The sequence below is a fragment of the Choloepus didactylus genome, chromosome 10 (genome assembly GCF_015220235.1).
Source record: "Choloepus didactylus isolate mChoDid1 chromosome 10, mChoDid1.pri, whole genome shotgun sequence".
Classification (NCBI taxonomy): Eukaryota; Metazoa; Chordata; class Mammalia; order Pilosa; family Megalonychidae; genus Choloepus; species Choloepus didactylus.
The window spans coordinates 129,326,244-129,344,530 of record NC_051316.1 but is presented as its reverse complement, the minus strand read 5'-3'; the positions used below and the strand labels follow the sequence as shown (position 1 = coordinate 129,344,530).

Below are 18,287 nucleotides of genomic sequence, written 5' to 3'. Positions count from 1 at the left end.
GCCGCCCGAGGACGCTCCCCGGCACTGGAAGTTTCTAGAAAAAGATTCTAGAGCTAGTGTGGAAGCACATCTTCCCCAGCACCTTAGGGTGAAATGCCCACAGCCGAGTCCCGTGTCCACAGCGCGGGGGCCTCAGGGTGTCCCTGGGGAACGCGTCCCTGCCACGGACACCAAGTCCCATGTCCACAGACAGGGCAGGGCTCCAGGTATCCCCTGGGGACGCGTCCCCTTCGCGGACACCAAGTCCCGTGTCCACAGACAGGGCAGGGCTCCAGGTGTCCCCTGGGGACGCGTCCCCATCGCGGACACCAAGTCCCATGCCACAGACAGGGCAGGGCTCCATGTGTCCCCTGGGGACGCGACCCTGCCACGGACACCAAGTCCCATGTCCACAGACAGGGCAGGGCTCCAGGTGTCCCCTGGGGACGCGTCCCCATCGTGGACACCAAGTCCCATGCCACAGACAGGGCAGGGCTCCAGGTGTCCCCTGGGGACGCGTCCCCTCCCTACAAAGCGCCCAGGACTCCCCTGGGGAGTGGGAACATTCCGACCTGCATGAGAACTGAGCCCTGGTTTTGACTGAAATGAAACTGTTACTGAGAAGTTTAATAAAAAAGTTCATTTAAATCCATCATCTCTGAAAGTCAAGGGGAAGGGTGTTCTTTCTGTCCCCTTTTCCCTTTTTACACTTGAGCAGAAGCTTCTGGAAAGGAGGAGATGGCGAGAAAGGGAAGCTGAAGAGGCTACTGGCTGGCGTGGAGACGCGCGGAGTGAGCCCCGGGCCCAGGACCCTCTGGCCTCACTCAGGGCTCTGCGGCTCTCCCTGCCCCCGAGGACGGGCACCTGGGGTGTGGGAGACACAGCCCCAGAGCCGGCCCCGTCTGCCCACACTGGACCAGAGCAGCCAGGAACTCAAGCCGCCCGGGGGTCCCAGGCCCCTCGGAGAACGAGCCTCCTCACCCGTCCTGGGGAAGCGGGCTCAGGGGTCCAAACAGACAAGACGCTCTCCGCGACCCGACGCAAGGCTGCCGGAGGCTGCGCCGGCACCAGCAGGGCCACCAGCTCAGAAATTTGTCAGCAACTGCTCTAAACAAGGATTTGAAGAAAATCCCTGGGACTGATTCCAGGGGTGGTGGTCTGGGCGCCAGCCCCCAGGGACATCCCTGCGGGGGTGGGGTCTGCACTGCCACCCTCACACCCACTCTCCTTCGGCCGCCCTCTGCCCTGAAGACCTGGCCCTAATCGCCACAGCAGGTGGCTCTGCAGGCGGCCAGGGCCTGACCAGCTTGCCTTTAGATTTCAGTTCACCCAGGGCACTTAGACGCAAGCCCTGTGCAGCCGGGAGGGCCCCAAGCCTGCTTCTCTGGTACCGCCCCCCCCCCCCCACTGGACCCCACAAGTAGGCTGCAGGAAGGCTGCCTGTCTCCTCAGCCACCACACTTTGCCCCTCGCCACTGGCCAACTCCTACTCATCCCTCAAAACCCTGCCTAACCTCCCCTCCCCTCCCCATTCCCACAGGGCCGGATGCCAATGCCCCGAGACGGGTCGGGGAGCAGCAGGGCAGAGGTCTGCCCCAGGTTGGCTGGGCCCCCAGGAGGAGAGAGGCGCTGCGCCCCGGCTCTCCGAGCTCTGAGTCTCGCCCCAGGGCCTCACGCCTCCCCAGGACCCCGTCACCTGGAGGCTTGCAGGGTCATTCTGCAGCTGAGCGGCAGGGCCAACTTCAAGGCAAGTCCATGCGGCCTCCAAGGCCAGGGCTCTCCAGACCCCACAGCGAGGGTCCCCCAAGGCAGGCTCCCCTCCCGCTAAGTCCAGGACAGCCCGGGACCCCACTGACCAGCTCGAGGCAGCACCAGGCAGGGATAGCCACGGAGACCAACAAGACGAGGCCAGGCGTTGCCTCGAAAACCCAGAGAAGCCAACGGTGAGTCCTAAGCCTGTCGGGGAAGCCATAGAAGGATGCGAGAGAGTGGACAGGTCCTCGTTTTAACCACAAACCTCTGCTATTGCTAAAGCCATTTAAACCCATGGAAACAAGGCACAAAGTCCCGACGTCACGTGCTCAGGCTTCCCCAGAGCTCCGTGGGACGCGAGCCTGCCCGGGGCGAGCTGAGGCCCTGGGGAAGGCAACTGCCCAGAAGGAGGCTCACACAGTTGGAAATTTCTGCCCCGATGGAGATCCCCAAAGTTTCCAGGGTACCACCCGGAGACCATTAACCAGTTTTGCGTCTGCCATCGGTGCCATCTTCAGCCTCTCTCCCACCGACCGCAGGTTCTGGTATCTTCTAGCCTCGTTCAAACGAGTGTCCCCACCCACCAGCTCCTTCACTAACGAGAATAAGAACCTGGGACGTGCTCAGTAGCTACCTGCGGGAGAGCTGTGTTAGTTAACACTTTAGGGAGCCCCAGCCTGTCTGAGGGAAAGGCTCTGCTCTCACCACCTCTCCTTGCATCACGTCCATGTCTGCATGGACAGAACCCCAAATTCTCAGGATGCCGGGGTGGGGCCAGGGTGGGCCATGTGGGACTCGAACTGTGGGCTCGGTCACTCACTCGGGACCCCTGCCAGGTGGCCGCCCCTCCTTTCCCCTATTTCTCCCTCTGGGGACTGGGGACTGGATCGAGCAGCGACAAAAGGCCTTTCCAGTTCAGTGTCCCCGGGACGGTTCCACCAGAGGAGGCAGCCGGGTAAACACCACGGGGGCTTTAGAAGGCTAAAGGGAGTGGGGGGCTCTGCAGCCCTGCAGGCTGTGCCTTGGAGTCGCCGAGCTTGGGGCTCTGACAGTAAAAGGCCTCCCCGGACCCCCGGGCCCTGTGCCGTGGAAGCCACGGCCAAGGGACTTTGTAACAGAAGTCGCAGAGCGCCAAGGCCCACCTGTCTTAGAACCTTGTCTCCAAACAATCAAAGAGATCCTAGATGTTTCCGTGGGTGGGGTGGGGGCTCACCTTCAATCCTAGTCTCGTCTCTGAGAGCAGCAGCGCAGAGCTCCACAGCGACTTCCTCTTAGAAGCGGGTCCCTCACCTGCTCCCCACGGCTGGCCCCGGCTAGTTTTCTGCCCCACGTCCACCTAGGCCCAGCTCGGCCAGCCCCAGCCCCAGGTGACAGCCGTGTCAGAGCTGCCAAAGGCAAACCCTATCCACGACCCAGGCCCCTGTGTGTGGGGTGGGTGGGGAGGTCCACTTTGGGCCCACAGGGTAAGGCCAGGAGGAGCTGCTGCCCCGTCTGTGTCCACGGCTGCATCAACGGAAGTATAACCTCCCAACAGAGGGAGGTGACTGTCATCTCCCACCCTGCACCTGTCGTACCATCTGAATGCCGTCTGCCCTTCATGAGCGATGAGCTGCCAGGATGCTGCCATTGCAATCCATCAGGAGCTTCCTTCTGCCCTCAGAAAAAGAAGCTAAACCCTTACCTTGGCCCACAAGACCCCTGCGGAAATCTCCAGTTACATCCTGGACCCCCTTCCTCTTCACTTGCTCCTGCCCCTCATCCCCTGCTTTCCAGAACTGGCACTCCCCACCCACGTCCTCAACCCATGATTGCTTTGTGGGTCTCTTGATTCGTCCCTCGTGTCTCCCCCATCCCGTGAGAGCCGGGGCCTGTTGTGTGCATCCGCAGAGTCCCTGAGCCCAGGAGCCGCACACAGCAGGTGCTCTATAAATGCTGGGAAAGCCACTCAGCGAACGAACGTCAGGCCCTTGGAGGGAGAGGGGCTGGAGCACTGGACAACAGAGCCACGCTATTCTGCAGGGAATGCTGACGAGACACATCTACCCTTTCCCCAGCCAACCCCCAAACTAACCTGACAGAGAGGCCCGGAGACCCCAGACCCCTCCACTCAGCCGAATGACAGAGCAACCTGTGGGTGACGTGCACAGACACGTCACCCCCTACGGCAATCCTGGAAGGCAGGAGAGACCTCGTTCCCTGGAGAAAGCAGGGGCCGTGGGGGGCCTGAGGACGCACGGCTGGGGCCTGGAAGGCTGGTGGCCTGGCCTGGTTCAAAGGCCAACTGGGCTCGGGCAGAGGCTGAAGGCTGAGCCTGGGGGCCAGATGTGGGGGTTCCCGGGGGAGGGTGGAGAGCCCCCTGCCCCTCGGCCATACCGCCATTCCTGCCCCGTGGGACCCCTGGACCCTGGAGGCCTCTCCCCCCGCCCGCCTCCTGCCCAGGCAGCCTTCGGCTGAGTGAACTATGGGTCTGGGCTGCACAGGCTGCCCCGTCCACCCTCACAAGCCCCTCATGGCACAGATGCGCCCGTGTTCCTGGCTGAAGGTGGGGACAGCGAGGCTCAGTGCCACCTGCCAGGCGGTGGCAGGGCGCGAACATGGCCAGCCCCAGGCCCCGGAGACCTGGCTCCTGGCGGTGCCACTGTCTTCACCTCAAGGCACCACATTGCCCCACAATCTCGAAGCCCCTTGCTGCACCTACAGGGAGCAGGTGGGGTTCTAGCTTCCACCCACACAGCACCCACGTGCACCCCAAATCCCTGCCAAGGTGGAGCGTTCCGGGGAGCAGCCGGTTCCCCACGACCAGGCACACAGTGGACGCAGCAGCTGAGACCCACGGTGGAGGCCCCTCACCTCCAAACCACGCCTGGGGGCGTCTCTCCAGGCCGCCCCGATTGGTCTCGGGGCGGCTGCGATGGGGGTGGGGTGGTTTACGAGTGAGGGCAGACGTCCATGGAGGACGGTGACCCGCCCTGGGACGCTGCACCGCGAGAGCCACGCCCTGGGCCTGAGCCTCCCGCCCTCTGCCACCCCTGCCCCAGCCGCGTCCCGGCCCACCCCTCACCTCTCCTTGAAGTCGAGGAAGACCTTGGCCAGAGAGCTGCCGCCCGCCATCATGGACACGTCGATGGCCCGGAGGAAGCTGTGGTGCACCTTGATTAGGTCCTGAGGCGAGAGAGCAACGAGCAAACCTCAGGCAGGGGCACCTGCTCCCGGAAGGCAACCCTGCAGCCCTTCGGGTCGGTAAGGGCTTTCCTGGCAGGTGCGCCCCGTGGCGCTCAAATTCCAGGTGTAAGGGGGCCAGAGGGTCCCGCGGAGATGGCTCACCGAGCACACCGAAGGCCCCTCGCACATCTGCTCGCACTGGCCCATGGGGACACGCCGGGGCCAGCCCCGGGCAGGCTGTGGAGCTGGAATGGGGCAGCACGTGACGGGGCAGGGGGGCTATCCTCAGACCGCCCCCTATAACCACACTGTGCCACGGGCCGGAGTAGAGACGCAGTCAGTGCAGTGTGGGGAGTGGTCTGCAGGGCAGGGCCAGAGCCTCAGGCCCGGGACACAGGTGCTGCCTCGCCTGAGATGGGGCCAATGGGCAGCACGCTGAGCCTCCACCCCACTCCCAGCCACCCTCCTGTCCGTGGGAGGAGCTCCAGGTGGAGGGCACGGGCAGCGGGCAGCTCTGGAGGGCGAGACCAGTGCCCACACCTCAAGGGACCCTAGGCTGAGGGAGGGGACAGAGCCGCCCGCATCAGCAGGGTCCTGACACCCCACCAGGGGCCAGCGTGTACCCAGGGGAACCCCTCAGCGCAGAGTCTCGGGCCTCGTGCAGAACCAGCCTGGCTCCCCGAGCACACGGCGAGTCTCACCCTGCAGCGGCTCCCGGACGTCACTAGCAGGCAAGGGCAGCCCGCTCGCAGGGACCCAAACCCCACAGAGCAGCCTCGGGGCCTTCAGGGCCTCCCCCGAGGGGTGTGCGTGACTGGGCCACCTGCCAGATGGCTCGGTGAGTGGAAGGGAGAGCACGTGGCACGCTGCACCCAGGGACACGAGCCTGGGGAGACGGTCACGCCTCCTCCTGCCTGTCAACCACAAGTTACCCTGAAGCCGGAACCGCGGGAGCGTAACCAACAGAGACCCCCAGCCTACCCCGGCCAGTGTCGTCTCGCTGGGCACTCACCTCCAGGTTGATGAAGATGGCGGCAATGTCCCCGGGGCTCAGCACCGGCCTCAGTGGGCTCATGTAGTTCTAGAAGAAAAAGCCGTCACTGCCGCCTTGGCCAGGAGGGGTGGGGGGGCCGCCTGGACAACCGCCAAGGTCAGGGGCTTCCTGTCAAGGGGCTCAAGGGGCAGAGACTACATGTTTCTAAGAACTGACGTGCACAACCTTTCACGCTGCGGCCACGGAGACAAGCTCAGAAGTGACCCGCGTGCCCGTGACGGCAGCAGAGATGCCTGGGTGCCTTTCACAGGGGGGCGTCCACCCTAGGCACCTCTGAGAGGGGGTCCACGATGAGGGAACCAAGGCCCAGGAGGGCTGGGCACCGCCCCAGGGCCTCGCACTGGACAGAGCAGAGCCAGGATGCCCGGCAGACGCCTGGCTCTAGCACTTGCTCCGGAGCACGGCCCCAAAACCGCTGCCCAGGGACGCTCTCCAAGCCCAGAAAGCTGAGCGTCGGGGCCTGGAGCACTTGGAGTTGCCCGAGTCCTGCTCCCTGGCCCCCAGCGTCTTCGGGGGCTGAGCTGTGAGGCCGTGCGGGGAGGTCTCTGCTTGCCCAGTGGCCGCGGAGAAAACTGTCCACAGGAAAGTGGCCAAGTGGCGTTTCTCATGCTGAGGAGGGGCTGACCTGGGCTCTCAGTTTCCTCCCAGGTGAAGGGGGCTTAGCAACCCCACCTCGTCTGGCTGGGGGTTCCACGAGGGATTATCCCTGCGGAGCCCCTAGCACCGGCCCTGCTCGCCCACTCCACGTCCCCTCACCAAAGGCCACCTGAGCCCACTGGTGCCTGCATGGAGAGGGGCAGAGGCCTCAGCACCCCCGGAAAGAGGCGACCCAGAGCGAGGCTCCCATGGGCCCGAGCCAGGTGGGGGAGGCCGGGCAGGGAGGGGAACGGAGTGCCACCCCTGGGCAAGAAAGGAAACGCCAGTCAGGGGCCTGGGGCTAAGCAAGCCTCCTGGGGCTCCTGGCTGGCACCCAAAGTCCCAGACACCGAGGAGCCTTTTGGACCTCCCCGTCATGGCCTCCCTCAGCCCCACAGCAACCAAAGAAAGCCAGCAAGATCCTGTCTTCAAAACAATGTCGTTCTCCCCTCAGCAAGCACCGGCTGCAGGCATGCAGGCTGCACGAGGGCCAGGACAACGTGACCTGGCCATGCCCTGCGGCCCACGGGGGCCAGGGTGGGGTGAGGAGGGGCCCGAGAAGGCGTCTCCGCAGCCCCTATGCGCTCAGCAGGCCAGGGGGGAGAGGAGACGTCACTGGAGGGACCCTGCTCACGTTACGAGGTGCCGTCCGCCTTCCGGGGCACAGGGCACTCGACCCCGGAGGTGGGCACGAGCCGCCTCTCACTTCAGAGGAGCAGGCTGAGCGCAGGGGGGCAGGACGGTTTGCCCTGTGTCCCCCGGCTCAGAGAATCACGGACGAGTACACAGACGGAGCTCAGCTCAGCGCCCGGCTTCGAGGGCATGTTCCAGCATGGCAGCGCCGCAACGGGAGGACAGGGACGTGGTCTGCTGTGGGCTCAGAGGCGGGCAGGCTGAGTGGGGGCGGGGTGGGCGGTCGAGGAAGGGGCTGCGAGGGGACACGTGCCCCTCCCTCCTGCCCCTGGCCCCGCGTGCCCACGGGCCGAGGCCCAGCCTCACCTTCTCGATGTCCTCCAGGGTCCGGTAGTACTTGGCCTCAGTCTCCTGGATCTCCAGCAAGCAGCAGTTCCTCTTGTCGTCCTCTGTCATGCCCATTTTCTAGAGAAACGACACGGCCCGCGTCAGGACGCACATCCTCTGCCGGGTCCTGCTCAGGTGTGCAGCCACCGGGTATGAGACGGTGGAGCCAGGCAGGGGACAGGAAGGTCCAGCCCCTTCCCATCTGCTTTGGAGATGGGGAAACCGAGGCACGGGGAGGGGTGTGACCCCAGCTGCGAGCTGGTCTGCCCGAACAGAGAGGTGGGGGTTTCTACACTCCCAGCTCTTGTCCTCTCTCCGTGACCAATTCCGAATCCCAGTCCCTCACCAGGAGGGGGAGGGAAGCAGAGGCCACGCTGCCCCAGCCGCGAGGTCTGACACCATCCAGCACCTGCTGCGTGCTCACTGACCGCACCCGGCTACAGCTAGCGATGCTGACACACGCCCCAGGGTCCCCAGGGCTCCCCCTCCAGGGACACGAGGCCAGGGCTGGGCCTGACAACCCAGAGACTGCACAGCCACAGGGCTGGGTGAGGTGAGCGGTGGGAGCCAAAGTGCGGAGCCCTGTGGGTTTTCTGGAAACTCTCAATTTCTTTGAGGCTGAGAGGCCTTACCAGCCGCGGGGCCCTGGGAAAGCGGGTTTGTGTCATGGGCCACAGAGCCCCTGTCCTCTAAGAAGCACCCGAGGGTCCCATGTGAGTCAGCTGGGGCCTCGGCTCTCCCAGGCAGGACATCATGGGGGCAGGACCCCAGGGCCGGGGCTGGGCAGGTGCCTGCCCCACCCCGTCTCCCATCCAAGCCCAAGGCCTGCCCAGCCTGAGGGCTGCATGTTACTCTGCGGCCTTCATGGGGAGGTCCTGGGGGTCCACAATACCCCCAAACTGGGTAAAAACGGTGATGCATGACGATGCCTCCCGAGAGACAGGACCCCGAGTTTTCTAGAAGTCTGAGACCGCCCCAAAAGGCCGAGGGGTTGGTGCCAGCGGGACGGAGCATGCCCACGGGAGCCAGGAGCCCCAGCCCCTCCACCTGCCACTTACTTACCTGCATGTATCTAATCTGAGAGCATGGAAAGAAATCAAGAAGGGATTGATTAGTTGACTTTGCTGTTTCAAGCTGCGCTTGCACAGTTAGAGACATTTGCCCCACACTGAGCCGACAGCAGGAGAAACCACACCACAGACCTTCGCCTGCCCGCAGGCCCAGGTGTTGGCCTGGCCAGGTGGGATGGCTGGGGTGGGGGACAGCGGGGACATGGGCCCCCATGGCCCGTCTTCCTGTATCTGAGCTCCAGCTTCATCTTCTTTGGAAAAGTCGCCACCCCATCGCCTCCCACTGGGACCACTCAGGTTATTCCGGGCCCAACAAGGGAGGCTTCCTCTAAAGGAGCCACTGACAAAGCAGGAGACCCCCGCTGGGTCGACTGACAGCTCTCCCCCAGCCCCCAGCACAGGGCGCTGCGGAGTGGGGCCGGGGGCTGCCGGCTCGTCCAGGGACACAGACCACAGCCCAGCAGGTTCTGCACGTAAACCCCAGGGGCACGGAGACCGTCAGCAGCGAGAAAGCACTGCTCTTGGGGCCAGCGGAGAGCCAGGCCCACTGGGCGTGTCCGGGGAATTACATGATGGGGAGGGCAGGTCCTTTGAGCCACTCATCGGCCATTGCACCCCATCCCTTCCTTCATCCTCGGGACACCCAGCTTTCTAAGGACTTGGGAGATAAAGGGGGCCCCAATCTGAGTTCACTGCCAAAACCAAAAGGCTCCACAGGCTTTGATGGGTGCGTCAGCTCTGGGGAGCCAGTGTGGGTGTCCCGCCCCCCTACTGGCAGGACGGAAGGCTCAGGAGCAGCCCCATGACTAGGGCCCCTGGGGAGTATGGGCTCGGCAACGGGCTGGACCCTGGGCTCACAGACCCACAGGTCTGCCGGCTCCCCGAAAACCCTCTCCTCTCCAGAGTGCACCCCTCCTTCAGACGCTGCAGGGCAGAGAGATGCCCCTGTCCACGGCAGCAGAGTGAGGACCCCACGGGACACGGCCTCTCGCAGGGCACGGAGTGGAAAGGGCCCCATGGACGGCCTCCTCAGGGACCGCTTCCCCCAGCTTTTGTCTCCCCACCACCAGCTGGCTCTCGCCACACCAAAGGAAAATACTGAAATGTGCTTTTTGAGAAAACTCCCGTTTTCTTCAGAGAAAGCCAACGGCATCACGGGGATGGCACGGCTGGCAGGTGGCACTGTGGGCACCCGGGAGGGCCTGGAACGCTCGGGGCCTGAGGGGCTGCAGCTTACTCCCCTGGCAATCCCCTCCCCACCGGCCCGGCCGGCCCATCACCTTCCGCTCAGCAGCTGTTGGCGATAAACCCACACTGGCACGAGCTGGCGTCCAAAAGATTATTAGGCAACGCCTGCTTGGAAATAAATATCCTTGTAACAGAAAAGACACACAGCTGGCTAACTGAGCTAACACGGGTCTCCTCGCACTTTGCAGAAAGGGATAAACGCTGTGCTGGGCTGAGTGGGGGGCATCTATTTCAGGTGCTCTAGCTACGAAGGACCAAGAACCTCGAAAACTCTTTGGAGGATTCCAGGGCAACACGTTTCAAAAGGTGTTGACGGCCACCGGGTCTCGTCTGCATCTCCTCAGGCCTCCGATAGGACAGAGGTGCCCGGCAGACCAGGATGCCCACCGAGGAGGCCATGGCCCTGGACTCCCGCCTCCCTCTGCACCCCGACGGCTGCCCTTGGTGGGCTCAGATGCCAGGGCCGCTCGGAGCGCTGGCCTGGGGGCCGGGGACAGGCTCACCATGGGCTGCTGCACCTCCACCTTGATGATGTCCTCGTAGATGTCGTCACCCTCATCCTCACATGGGACGCAGTCATAGATGTCCTCCCCCAGGTCGTGCTCGCTGGGACAGAGGAGAAAGGGTTAGAGGGGGCGGGGGCTCCAGCCACCCTGGACCGAGCTGCAGGGCCCGTCCACAACGAGAACGCAGCCGCCACGGGGCCTTGCGGAGGGCAGGGGGCCGGGGACCCAGGCCCTGGGGCTTGGGGATCCCCGCACCCATCTCGGCCTCAGTCTCCCGAGGAAGGGACCGGGTGCAAACTGGGAGTTGAGCCGTCTTGCTCTTTGCCTGCTGTCTCTTCGACGTATGTGTTAAGAGGAACCCTCCGTGGTGAAGCCCCAGCTTCTCCTTATCTTCGCTAACCGCCGGGGACTCCCAGGAAAGAGACGCCGGCGTTAACCAAACCCTCGCCCAGGGGAGTCTGGCCAATTCTGGGCCTGGGCACCTCCTCCAGACCAAAACCCCCCTCCCGTGCTCACGCCCCTGACCTGGCCACCCACCCACCCCCAGCGCGGCCCCTGCGTCCTCCCAACCTTGCAGCCCTGGGGGACGGTCGGGGTGGCGGGGCCCACACACAAAGCCAGTGGTCAGGAGGGGGACCAGGAAGGACAGGGAGCTCGTGAGGCTCCCACCCAGACGAGCCGCAAGGAGATCAGTGCTCACTGCAGAACCCACTGAAGCTTTATGACCATGGCCCGATTCTACCCCGAGTGACCACCTGGGACCTGCATGTGCCACCGCCTCCAAGGAGCCTTCCAGGATTCCCACCTGGCCTGGGACCCGGGACTCAACTCTCCCTCGTGCTCTCACACTTCGTACGTCCCTCTCACCGCATTTCCGATTACTCTATAAAGTGTCCGCTGACGAGCTTGTCTCCTCCCTGGACTAAGCTCACCTTCTCGATCCCCTCAAAAGACACGTTCAGGCCCCACCCACTACCTCCCAGTCACAGGGCTGTCACCTATTTGCAAACAGGTTCTTGTGACCAACTTGGAGGGAAAATGGCCCAGGATGATGGTGGCAGGTGCAGCCAGGAGCCAAGCAACCGCCAGGACAGTGGGGATGGGCACCCCCCGGAGCCTCGGAGCTGGGAGGCAACTGTTCCTGTAGGTTTAAGCCCCCGTCTGTGGCACGCGATCTTGGTGGCCCCAGGAAGCCCACGCACCCCTGAACCCCAAGGCGGACACACAGGGGGAGCTCAGCAGATCCCACCGCGCCCACTGGGAACGTCGCTCTGCCTGGGGCCTGGGGCAGGAGCCCCCCAAGGCCCGGGCCAGTCAGAGCGTTGAGCTCTGCTGGGGGCTGCGCCTCAGGGCCCCGGAGACCAGAGCCAGCCCCCCATGCTTTCGGCTCAGGGAGAGGAAGTATCTCCATCCCAGGTCCAAAGGTGCCTGGTGGGGTCCACGAACACAAGGGAGGCTGGGGGAGCAGACACGACACCCAGAGCTCAGGAACAGGTTTCCAGCAGCCCGTCCGCCCAGCTCCATCCCTTGCCTAGCTTAAACACACGCTGCCCCTGTTTAGGTTGGGGGGGTGGGGTGGGTTTCACTCAAAATCCACTTGTGTCCAAGGGACGACTGTTGCCCAAGGGGGTCTCCCCAAAGCCCTGAGACCTCCCCCAGGGGGACAAGCGTGTGCGTGAGCTGAATGTGCATTTGCGTGCAGGCGGAAGTGACCGGGCTCCCCTCCAGAAGGGACGGTCTGGGTGGGCTCAGTCCCCTGGCCTTGAGGCAGCACCAGGCAGCTCACTGGGCAGGCCACTGTGGGCAAGGGCGGGACAGCAAGCTGCGGGGACGGAGAGGGCAGGGCCAGGACTGAAGGACACTAGGGACCGCGAGAGACGGATCCGTTGTTTTGTCGACTTCCAGCACAGAAGGGCCCGGGGAAAGCCTGCTCGGCCCACCCCACTTCCCGCTGGTCCTGATGTGGGCACCCCGTGACTTCTCTGCCAGGCTCGGGGTGCAGGCCACATCTCCACTGGCCCGGGCGATCCTGGGGGCTGGTCTGTTGCCGGCCCCTGGAGCCCTCCACGATACGGACACCTGCACTCACCGCTCCTGTGTTTGTGTTTAGAAGTCAGCACTTCTCCCTTTTCTAGCTCAGGAGCATATGGGGGGGCCCAGCTGTCCCAGGGAGGAGGGGAACTGCCCGGTACCTCCTCAGGAGTGTCGGCTGCCCCCAGGCTGACCCCCCGCTGCCCGGCCTGGTCGGACGAAGCCAGAGGCCAGGTGGGAAGTGGCCCGGCCCATTTTGCCGACAGGGAGCCGGTGCTCAGGGGCCGAGGCGCTGGTGTGGGAGGCAGTATCCAGGACTGGCCGTATGACCCCTGATGCGCCCTGGATGCCTGGCTGCCCCCGGCCACTTGCTCTGGACGCCTGGCACCGTTCCTGGGTTTTAATTAAGATATGTTAAGTCCACACGAGCGGCTGGGCCTGAACCCCTGGCAGGCAGCGGGGGTGCACCTGTGAGCCTGCAGGCAGGAACCCAAGCCTGGTCTAGGGGCGCCGGGTGTAAGAGCTGCCTCGACTGCCTCCCCTCACCAGTCTGACCCCACATCACAGCCGTGGGCCTGGGGCACCCCCTCGTCCCCACCAGGTTTACCTCATCTTACAGACTGAGGTGAAAGGATAGGGGTTTGGGGCTGTCTCTCAAGGCACCAGGGCTGCACTCGCCCCATCTCTGGAGGCCTGACGTGTAGCTGGCCCTTTCCAGGCACCGGGGAGCCCTGTCTTCTGGGGGAGTCAGACGGTTATCAAGGAGTCCCAGACGCAGTGAGATGGCAAACTTCATAAGCAGGTGCAGCGTGGAGCAAGGAACCGGCCTGGCCTGGGGAGGGGACGTCCGGTTGGGACCAGGACAGGTAGTGGCAGCCAGGTGGGCAGTGGGCGGGGCCTCCCGGGCCAGCTATAGGCAGGTGCCACGGCCCCAAGGCTGGAGGCCTCGAGCACAGCCCCCGTGGGAGGGCGGAGGTGGGCGGACCCGGCACACAGGGTCCCCCACAGGGTCAAGCCGGCGGGCGTGGGAGGGGTCCCAGTCCGGACTCGTTCCAGAAAGGACCGGAAGGGGCAGAATGTTCCCAGAATGCAGGCGCTTTTCAATACCATATACCAAAAAAAACCCAAAGGGGAACATCAATTCGGCTGCCAAAATCCATCAGTGCTGGAAGGTTTCTAAAGGCAGGTCTAAGTTGTTGCTGCTTTATTTTTTATTACTTATTAATTAGTTACATGTTTATCTGTATTGTTCGTTTGCTTCTTGTTCAGGTGGGAGGAACTGGACATGGCCAGAGGAGAGAAGCTGGCAGGGTCCGGAGGTCACCGTGCTGGGCCAACCCGAGACCCCAGGACAGCCGTGTGATGAGCTGCCGCCCACCATGAGCCCCCCCGGGGCACCGGGCCCTGCGGTGGGCACTTCAAAGACACATGCTCTTTTCAGAGTCACAGAATCCTCGGCAGTGGACAGTGCTGGCCATTTTACAGCAAATGACCTGGCAGAGCAAGTGGGTGGGGGGCGCCCGCAAGGGCCCAGGTCCCACCCCGCCCCCCTCCACCGTGGGGAGCCTGTGGCTACTGAAGCTGAGGTGCAAGGCGGCCTCTAGGAGGAATGGAGTCTCCCCTCGGAATGAGCCCGAAGGCAGGGAAGCCGTCTCATGGATCTTCTGACCCATCATGGTGGTGCGACCCCTTGGCGGCCTGGGGACCGCCCTGGAAGCTGTCCCCCATGGTGACACAAATCAGGCCGTCCCGCCTCCCCGTATGCTGCCCCCAAAGGAAACAGCCCCTGCCCTGTGCACACCGGGTTCCTGGAACCCAGCAAGAAACAGCAGAGGGTCTTCCCGGCACGTGTCGGCCACCCCAGACCTCTGCCGTGCACCAGAGCGGGGCTGGTGACAACGCCCCGTCGAGGGCTCCACGGGGCAGTGTCCAGGCTGCTGGACTGGACAGCTCAGCAGCAGCGACCAGTCAGCAGCTTTTACTCGGATGACGGGGAAAGGAAGGGGAACGTGGCGTGTTAAACCTTCCAAGCTGACCACATGAATTCCAGCGCCTGAAAACGGGCCTGGAAAGGGGCTGACGGGTCACGCGGGGTGGGGGTGGCAAACAGCCAGCGAGGAACCGCCTTCCTCATCCTGTGCCGGTGGGCAACATCATGAACTGGTGCCGGACCCTGGCGGCCCAGCTCAGAATCGTCCCAACACGGCCCCCACGCAGCCCTGGCCGCCCATGGCCCAGGATCTTAGGGGCGTCACATTTCCTTTCCCCAACAAACCCGAGGATCTTCGCTGCACGGGGGAGAGCCGTGGTCCACGATGTCGGGAACGGGCTGGAGATTTGAGGGAGACGCTCTTCTGGCCGCACACCTCCGGGTCCTGCGTGCTTCAGCACGGGCCACGCTCGCCACCAGGCAGAGGGCGACACAGAAACCCGAGGAGCCACTTGTAGATCTTGGGCTGGAGCAGTACCCGGACCCAGCAGCACCGAAACCAGAGCTGTGGTCCTGCTCAGAAAGGAGAGGACGGGGAGGGCTGGTGGGCAGAGCTTCCTGGGGCAGGGGGACCTGGAAGGTGCTTCGGAGCCTGTGTGGGAAAGGGGTGGCATCCGACCTTCTCCACTGACCCCTTCCCCGGACCATCTGCAGGTCGGGACGACTCGGCCATGTCTAGCCCACGTCTGCATCTACAGAGCACCTGCTGTGTGCCTGCTGCCGGGCTCAATAAATGCCCTACAGAGGGTTTTCACAAAGTTACCATTAAGATTTCGTAAACTGAAGTGTACAACCCGCCCTGAGCTGTATAATTTTGTGCACCTCGTGTCTCCATCACATCAACGACCACCCTTCTGATTTTCATCAGGGATTACTGTTTTCCGCTCTAGACCTGCACACAGACGGCACCAGGCCTTAGGCCCGCTTTTGCATCTGGCTCCTCTTCCTCCACATAACGCCTCTGAGAGCCACGCATGTGGGTGCTCACACCAGTGGCTCGCTCTGTGTGCCCTGCTGAGTGTCAGCACTGTATGACCAGACCAGTTTGTTAGCTGGTCTCCTTTGGATGGACATGGCGGTTGCCGCCAGGGTGGGTTTTGGGGAACAAAAGCTGCTACGAGAACTCAAGCCCTCTTGTGCTCATATGCTCTCATTTCTTTGGAAAAAACATCTGGAAGTGGAATTGCTGACTCAGAGAGTACATGTGTGTTTCACTTAACAAAAAACTGCCAAACAGTTTCCTGAAGACGCTGTACTATTTTACATTCCCACCAGCCATGTGTGCCAACTCCAGAGGCTCCCACCCTCGTCAACTCTTGTTGTTGTCGGTCTTTTTAATTTTAACCACCACACTGGGTGTGTAGGGAAATGTCACTGCAGTTTTATTTTGCACTTCCCTGATGACTAATGATTGAGGAGTTTTCTATGTATTCATTGGACATTTGTTTATCTTCCTTTGTGACAGCTCTGTTCAAGACTTTTGCCCATTAAAAAAAAAAAAACAAAAACAAAAACAAAAACTGCCTGCCTGTGTCTTATTGAGTTCTAGGAGTTCTTTACATATTCTGGATATAAATCCTTTGTCCAACGTGTTTCGTGAAATTTTTTCCCAGTCTCTGGCTTGGATACTCATTTTCTTCATATTATTTTTTGATGAGCATTCACTTTTAATTTTGATGAAGCCTCATTTACCGAAATTTTCTTCTTTGGTGTCCTTGCTATGCCTCATGTCCTCTGTAAGAAGTCCTTGTGACCTAAGGCCTTCCAGGTCACAGATTTTCTCCTCTGTTTTCTTCTTAAAGCTATATAGTTTTACCTTTTATGTTTAGGTCTCTGATCCATCTCAAATAATTTTTGTGTATGGTGTGAGGTAGGAACTGAGGTGCTTTTTCCCCCCACAGGCATCCAGTTTTTCTAGAACAAGTTGTTGAAAACTTCCTTTTTCCCATTCAATTGCTTGGATCCCTCTGACAAAAATCAACTGAACATAGACGTGTGGGTGTATTTTGGAACTCTTTAATCTTATTCCACCCATCTACGTGTCCATTCTTACACCAACACCACTTTGTCTTGATTACTGTAGCTTTATAGAAAGCCTTGAAGTCAGATAGCATTAACTTGTCTAGCTTTGTTCTTTCCAAGATGGTTGAGGCTAAGCTAAGATCCTCTGCATTTCCAAATAAACTTCAGAATCATCTTGTCAATCTAAAAAAAGCCTGCTGGATTCTGATAGGCCCTGTATTCAATCTACAATTCAACATGGGGAGAAGCAACGCCTTAGTATGGGTCTCTGATCCATGAACATATATAATTTCATCTATTTAGGCCTTCTTTAAGTTCTCTCATCAACATTTTACAACTTTATTGTAGAGGTTTTGGAATTTGGCAAGTTTTGGGTCATTATTTTCTTCTGTCCCATCCTCTCTTTCTTCTGGGACTCCAATTACACCTACATTAGATCACTTGGTATTGTCTCACATGCTTGGGGCTCTTTCATTTTTCTTCGATTTCTCCCTCTCTGTTATTTAGATTGAGATATCTTCTATTAAACTATCTTAATGTTCATTGACCCTTCCATCTACCACTGCCCATCTTCCATTAAGCTCATCCAGTGGACTGTTTATTTCAGTTACTGTGCTTTTCAATTTTAGAATTTCCATTTGATCCTTTTTTTTTTTTTTTTTTTTTACAGTTTCTGCTTCTCTTCTGAGGCCCCCTGTGCTGATTTGGATATATTATATCCCCCCAAAAGCCACATTCTTTAATGTAATCTTGTGGGGGCAGATTTATTCATCTTTTTGATTGAGGTATGACCTCTTGATTGTTTTCATGGAGATGTGACTCACCCAGTTGTGGGTAATACCTTTGATTAGAATATTTCCATGGCAGTGTTACCTCACCCATTCAGTGTGGGTCTTAATTAAATCACTGGAGCCCTACAAGAGCTCACAGACAAAAGGAGCTCAGTGCTGCAGCTGAGATAGAATTCTGGAGAGACACTTGGGAGCTGACTGCTTTGGAGATGCAAGCCCAGAGTTTGCTGTGGAGAAGCTAAAACAGACAAGCTCAGAGACATTTTGGAAAAAAGCCGTTTTGAAACCATAACCCTAGAGCAGACGCCAGCCATGTGCCTTCCCAGCTAACAGAGGTTTCTCTGGACACTATCAGTCATTCTTCAGTGAAGTTATCTTCTTGTTGATGCCTTAATTTGGACACTTTTATGGCCTTAGAACTATAAATTTATAACCTATTAAATCCTCTTTATAAAAGCCAATCCATTTCTGGTATTTTGCATAACAGCCGCATTAGCAAACCAGAACACCCCCCCCCCCATCCGCCTATTCATTTGGCACATATTTTCCCCAAAGTCTGACTGTCTTTATAAAAGTCGCTTTTAAGTCCTTGTCTGTTCATTGCAATATCTGCGTCATCTCAAGATTGGTTTCCATTGACTCTGTTTTCTTGAGGATGACTCATTTTTTCCTGTTTCTTTGCAAGATTAGTGTGTTTTTTAAATTGGACAATGAACATTAATAATGAGAGATATATTCTAAAGACTGGATTCTGCTATTTCTCCTGAAAGACAATATTTTTTCTAGAAGACAGTTAACTTGGCGCTACACAAATTTTAAACACTCTCTTCCCTGCAGTGGGCAGCAGCTGAAATCTCAGTTTCATTCCGCTTCTAGCTGCAACTTTGTTTTTTTGTTTGTTTTTTTTTTTGTGTTTCTGGAAACCTCAGGGTCTTTCCCGTGCGTGTGAAGTTGAATGGCAGTCACGGATTTAGGGGGACTTTGTATGCAGGGGTTAGGACGTCTCCACTCCAGCATTTGTATCTG

General features: G+C 60.0%; 1 protein-coding gene across 4 annotated transcripts in view; it reads right to left on the bottom strand.

Annotated features, from left to right (window-relative positions):
• VAV2 (vav guanine nucleotide exchange factor 2) overlaps window positions 1-18,287 on the bottom strand; it is a 207,282-nt gene that overhangs the window by 35,102 nt on the left and 153,893 nt on the right. For all 4 annotated transcript variants that reach the window (XM_037797375.1, XM_037797378.1, XM_037797377.1 and 1 more), the window contains exons 5-8: window positions 10,425-10,527; window positions 7,583-7,681; window positions 5,906-5,974; window positions 4,793-4,893 (exon numbers count right to left, since the gene is read on the bottom strand). In XM_037797375.1, coding sequence (XP_037653303.1) covers window positions 4,793-4,893; window positions 5,906-5,974; window positions 7,583-7,681; window positions 10,425-10,527 — 372 coding nt within the window. The remainder of the gene's footprint in view (window positions 1-4,792; window positions 4,894-5,905; window positions 5,975-7,582; window positions 7,682-10,424; window positions 10,528-18,287) is intronic.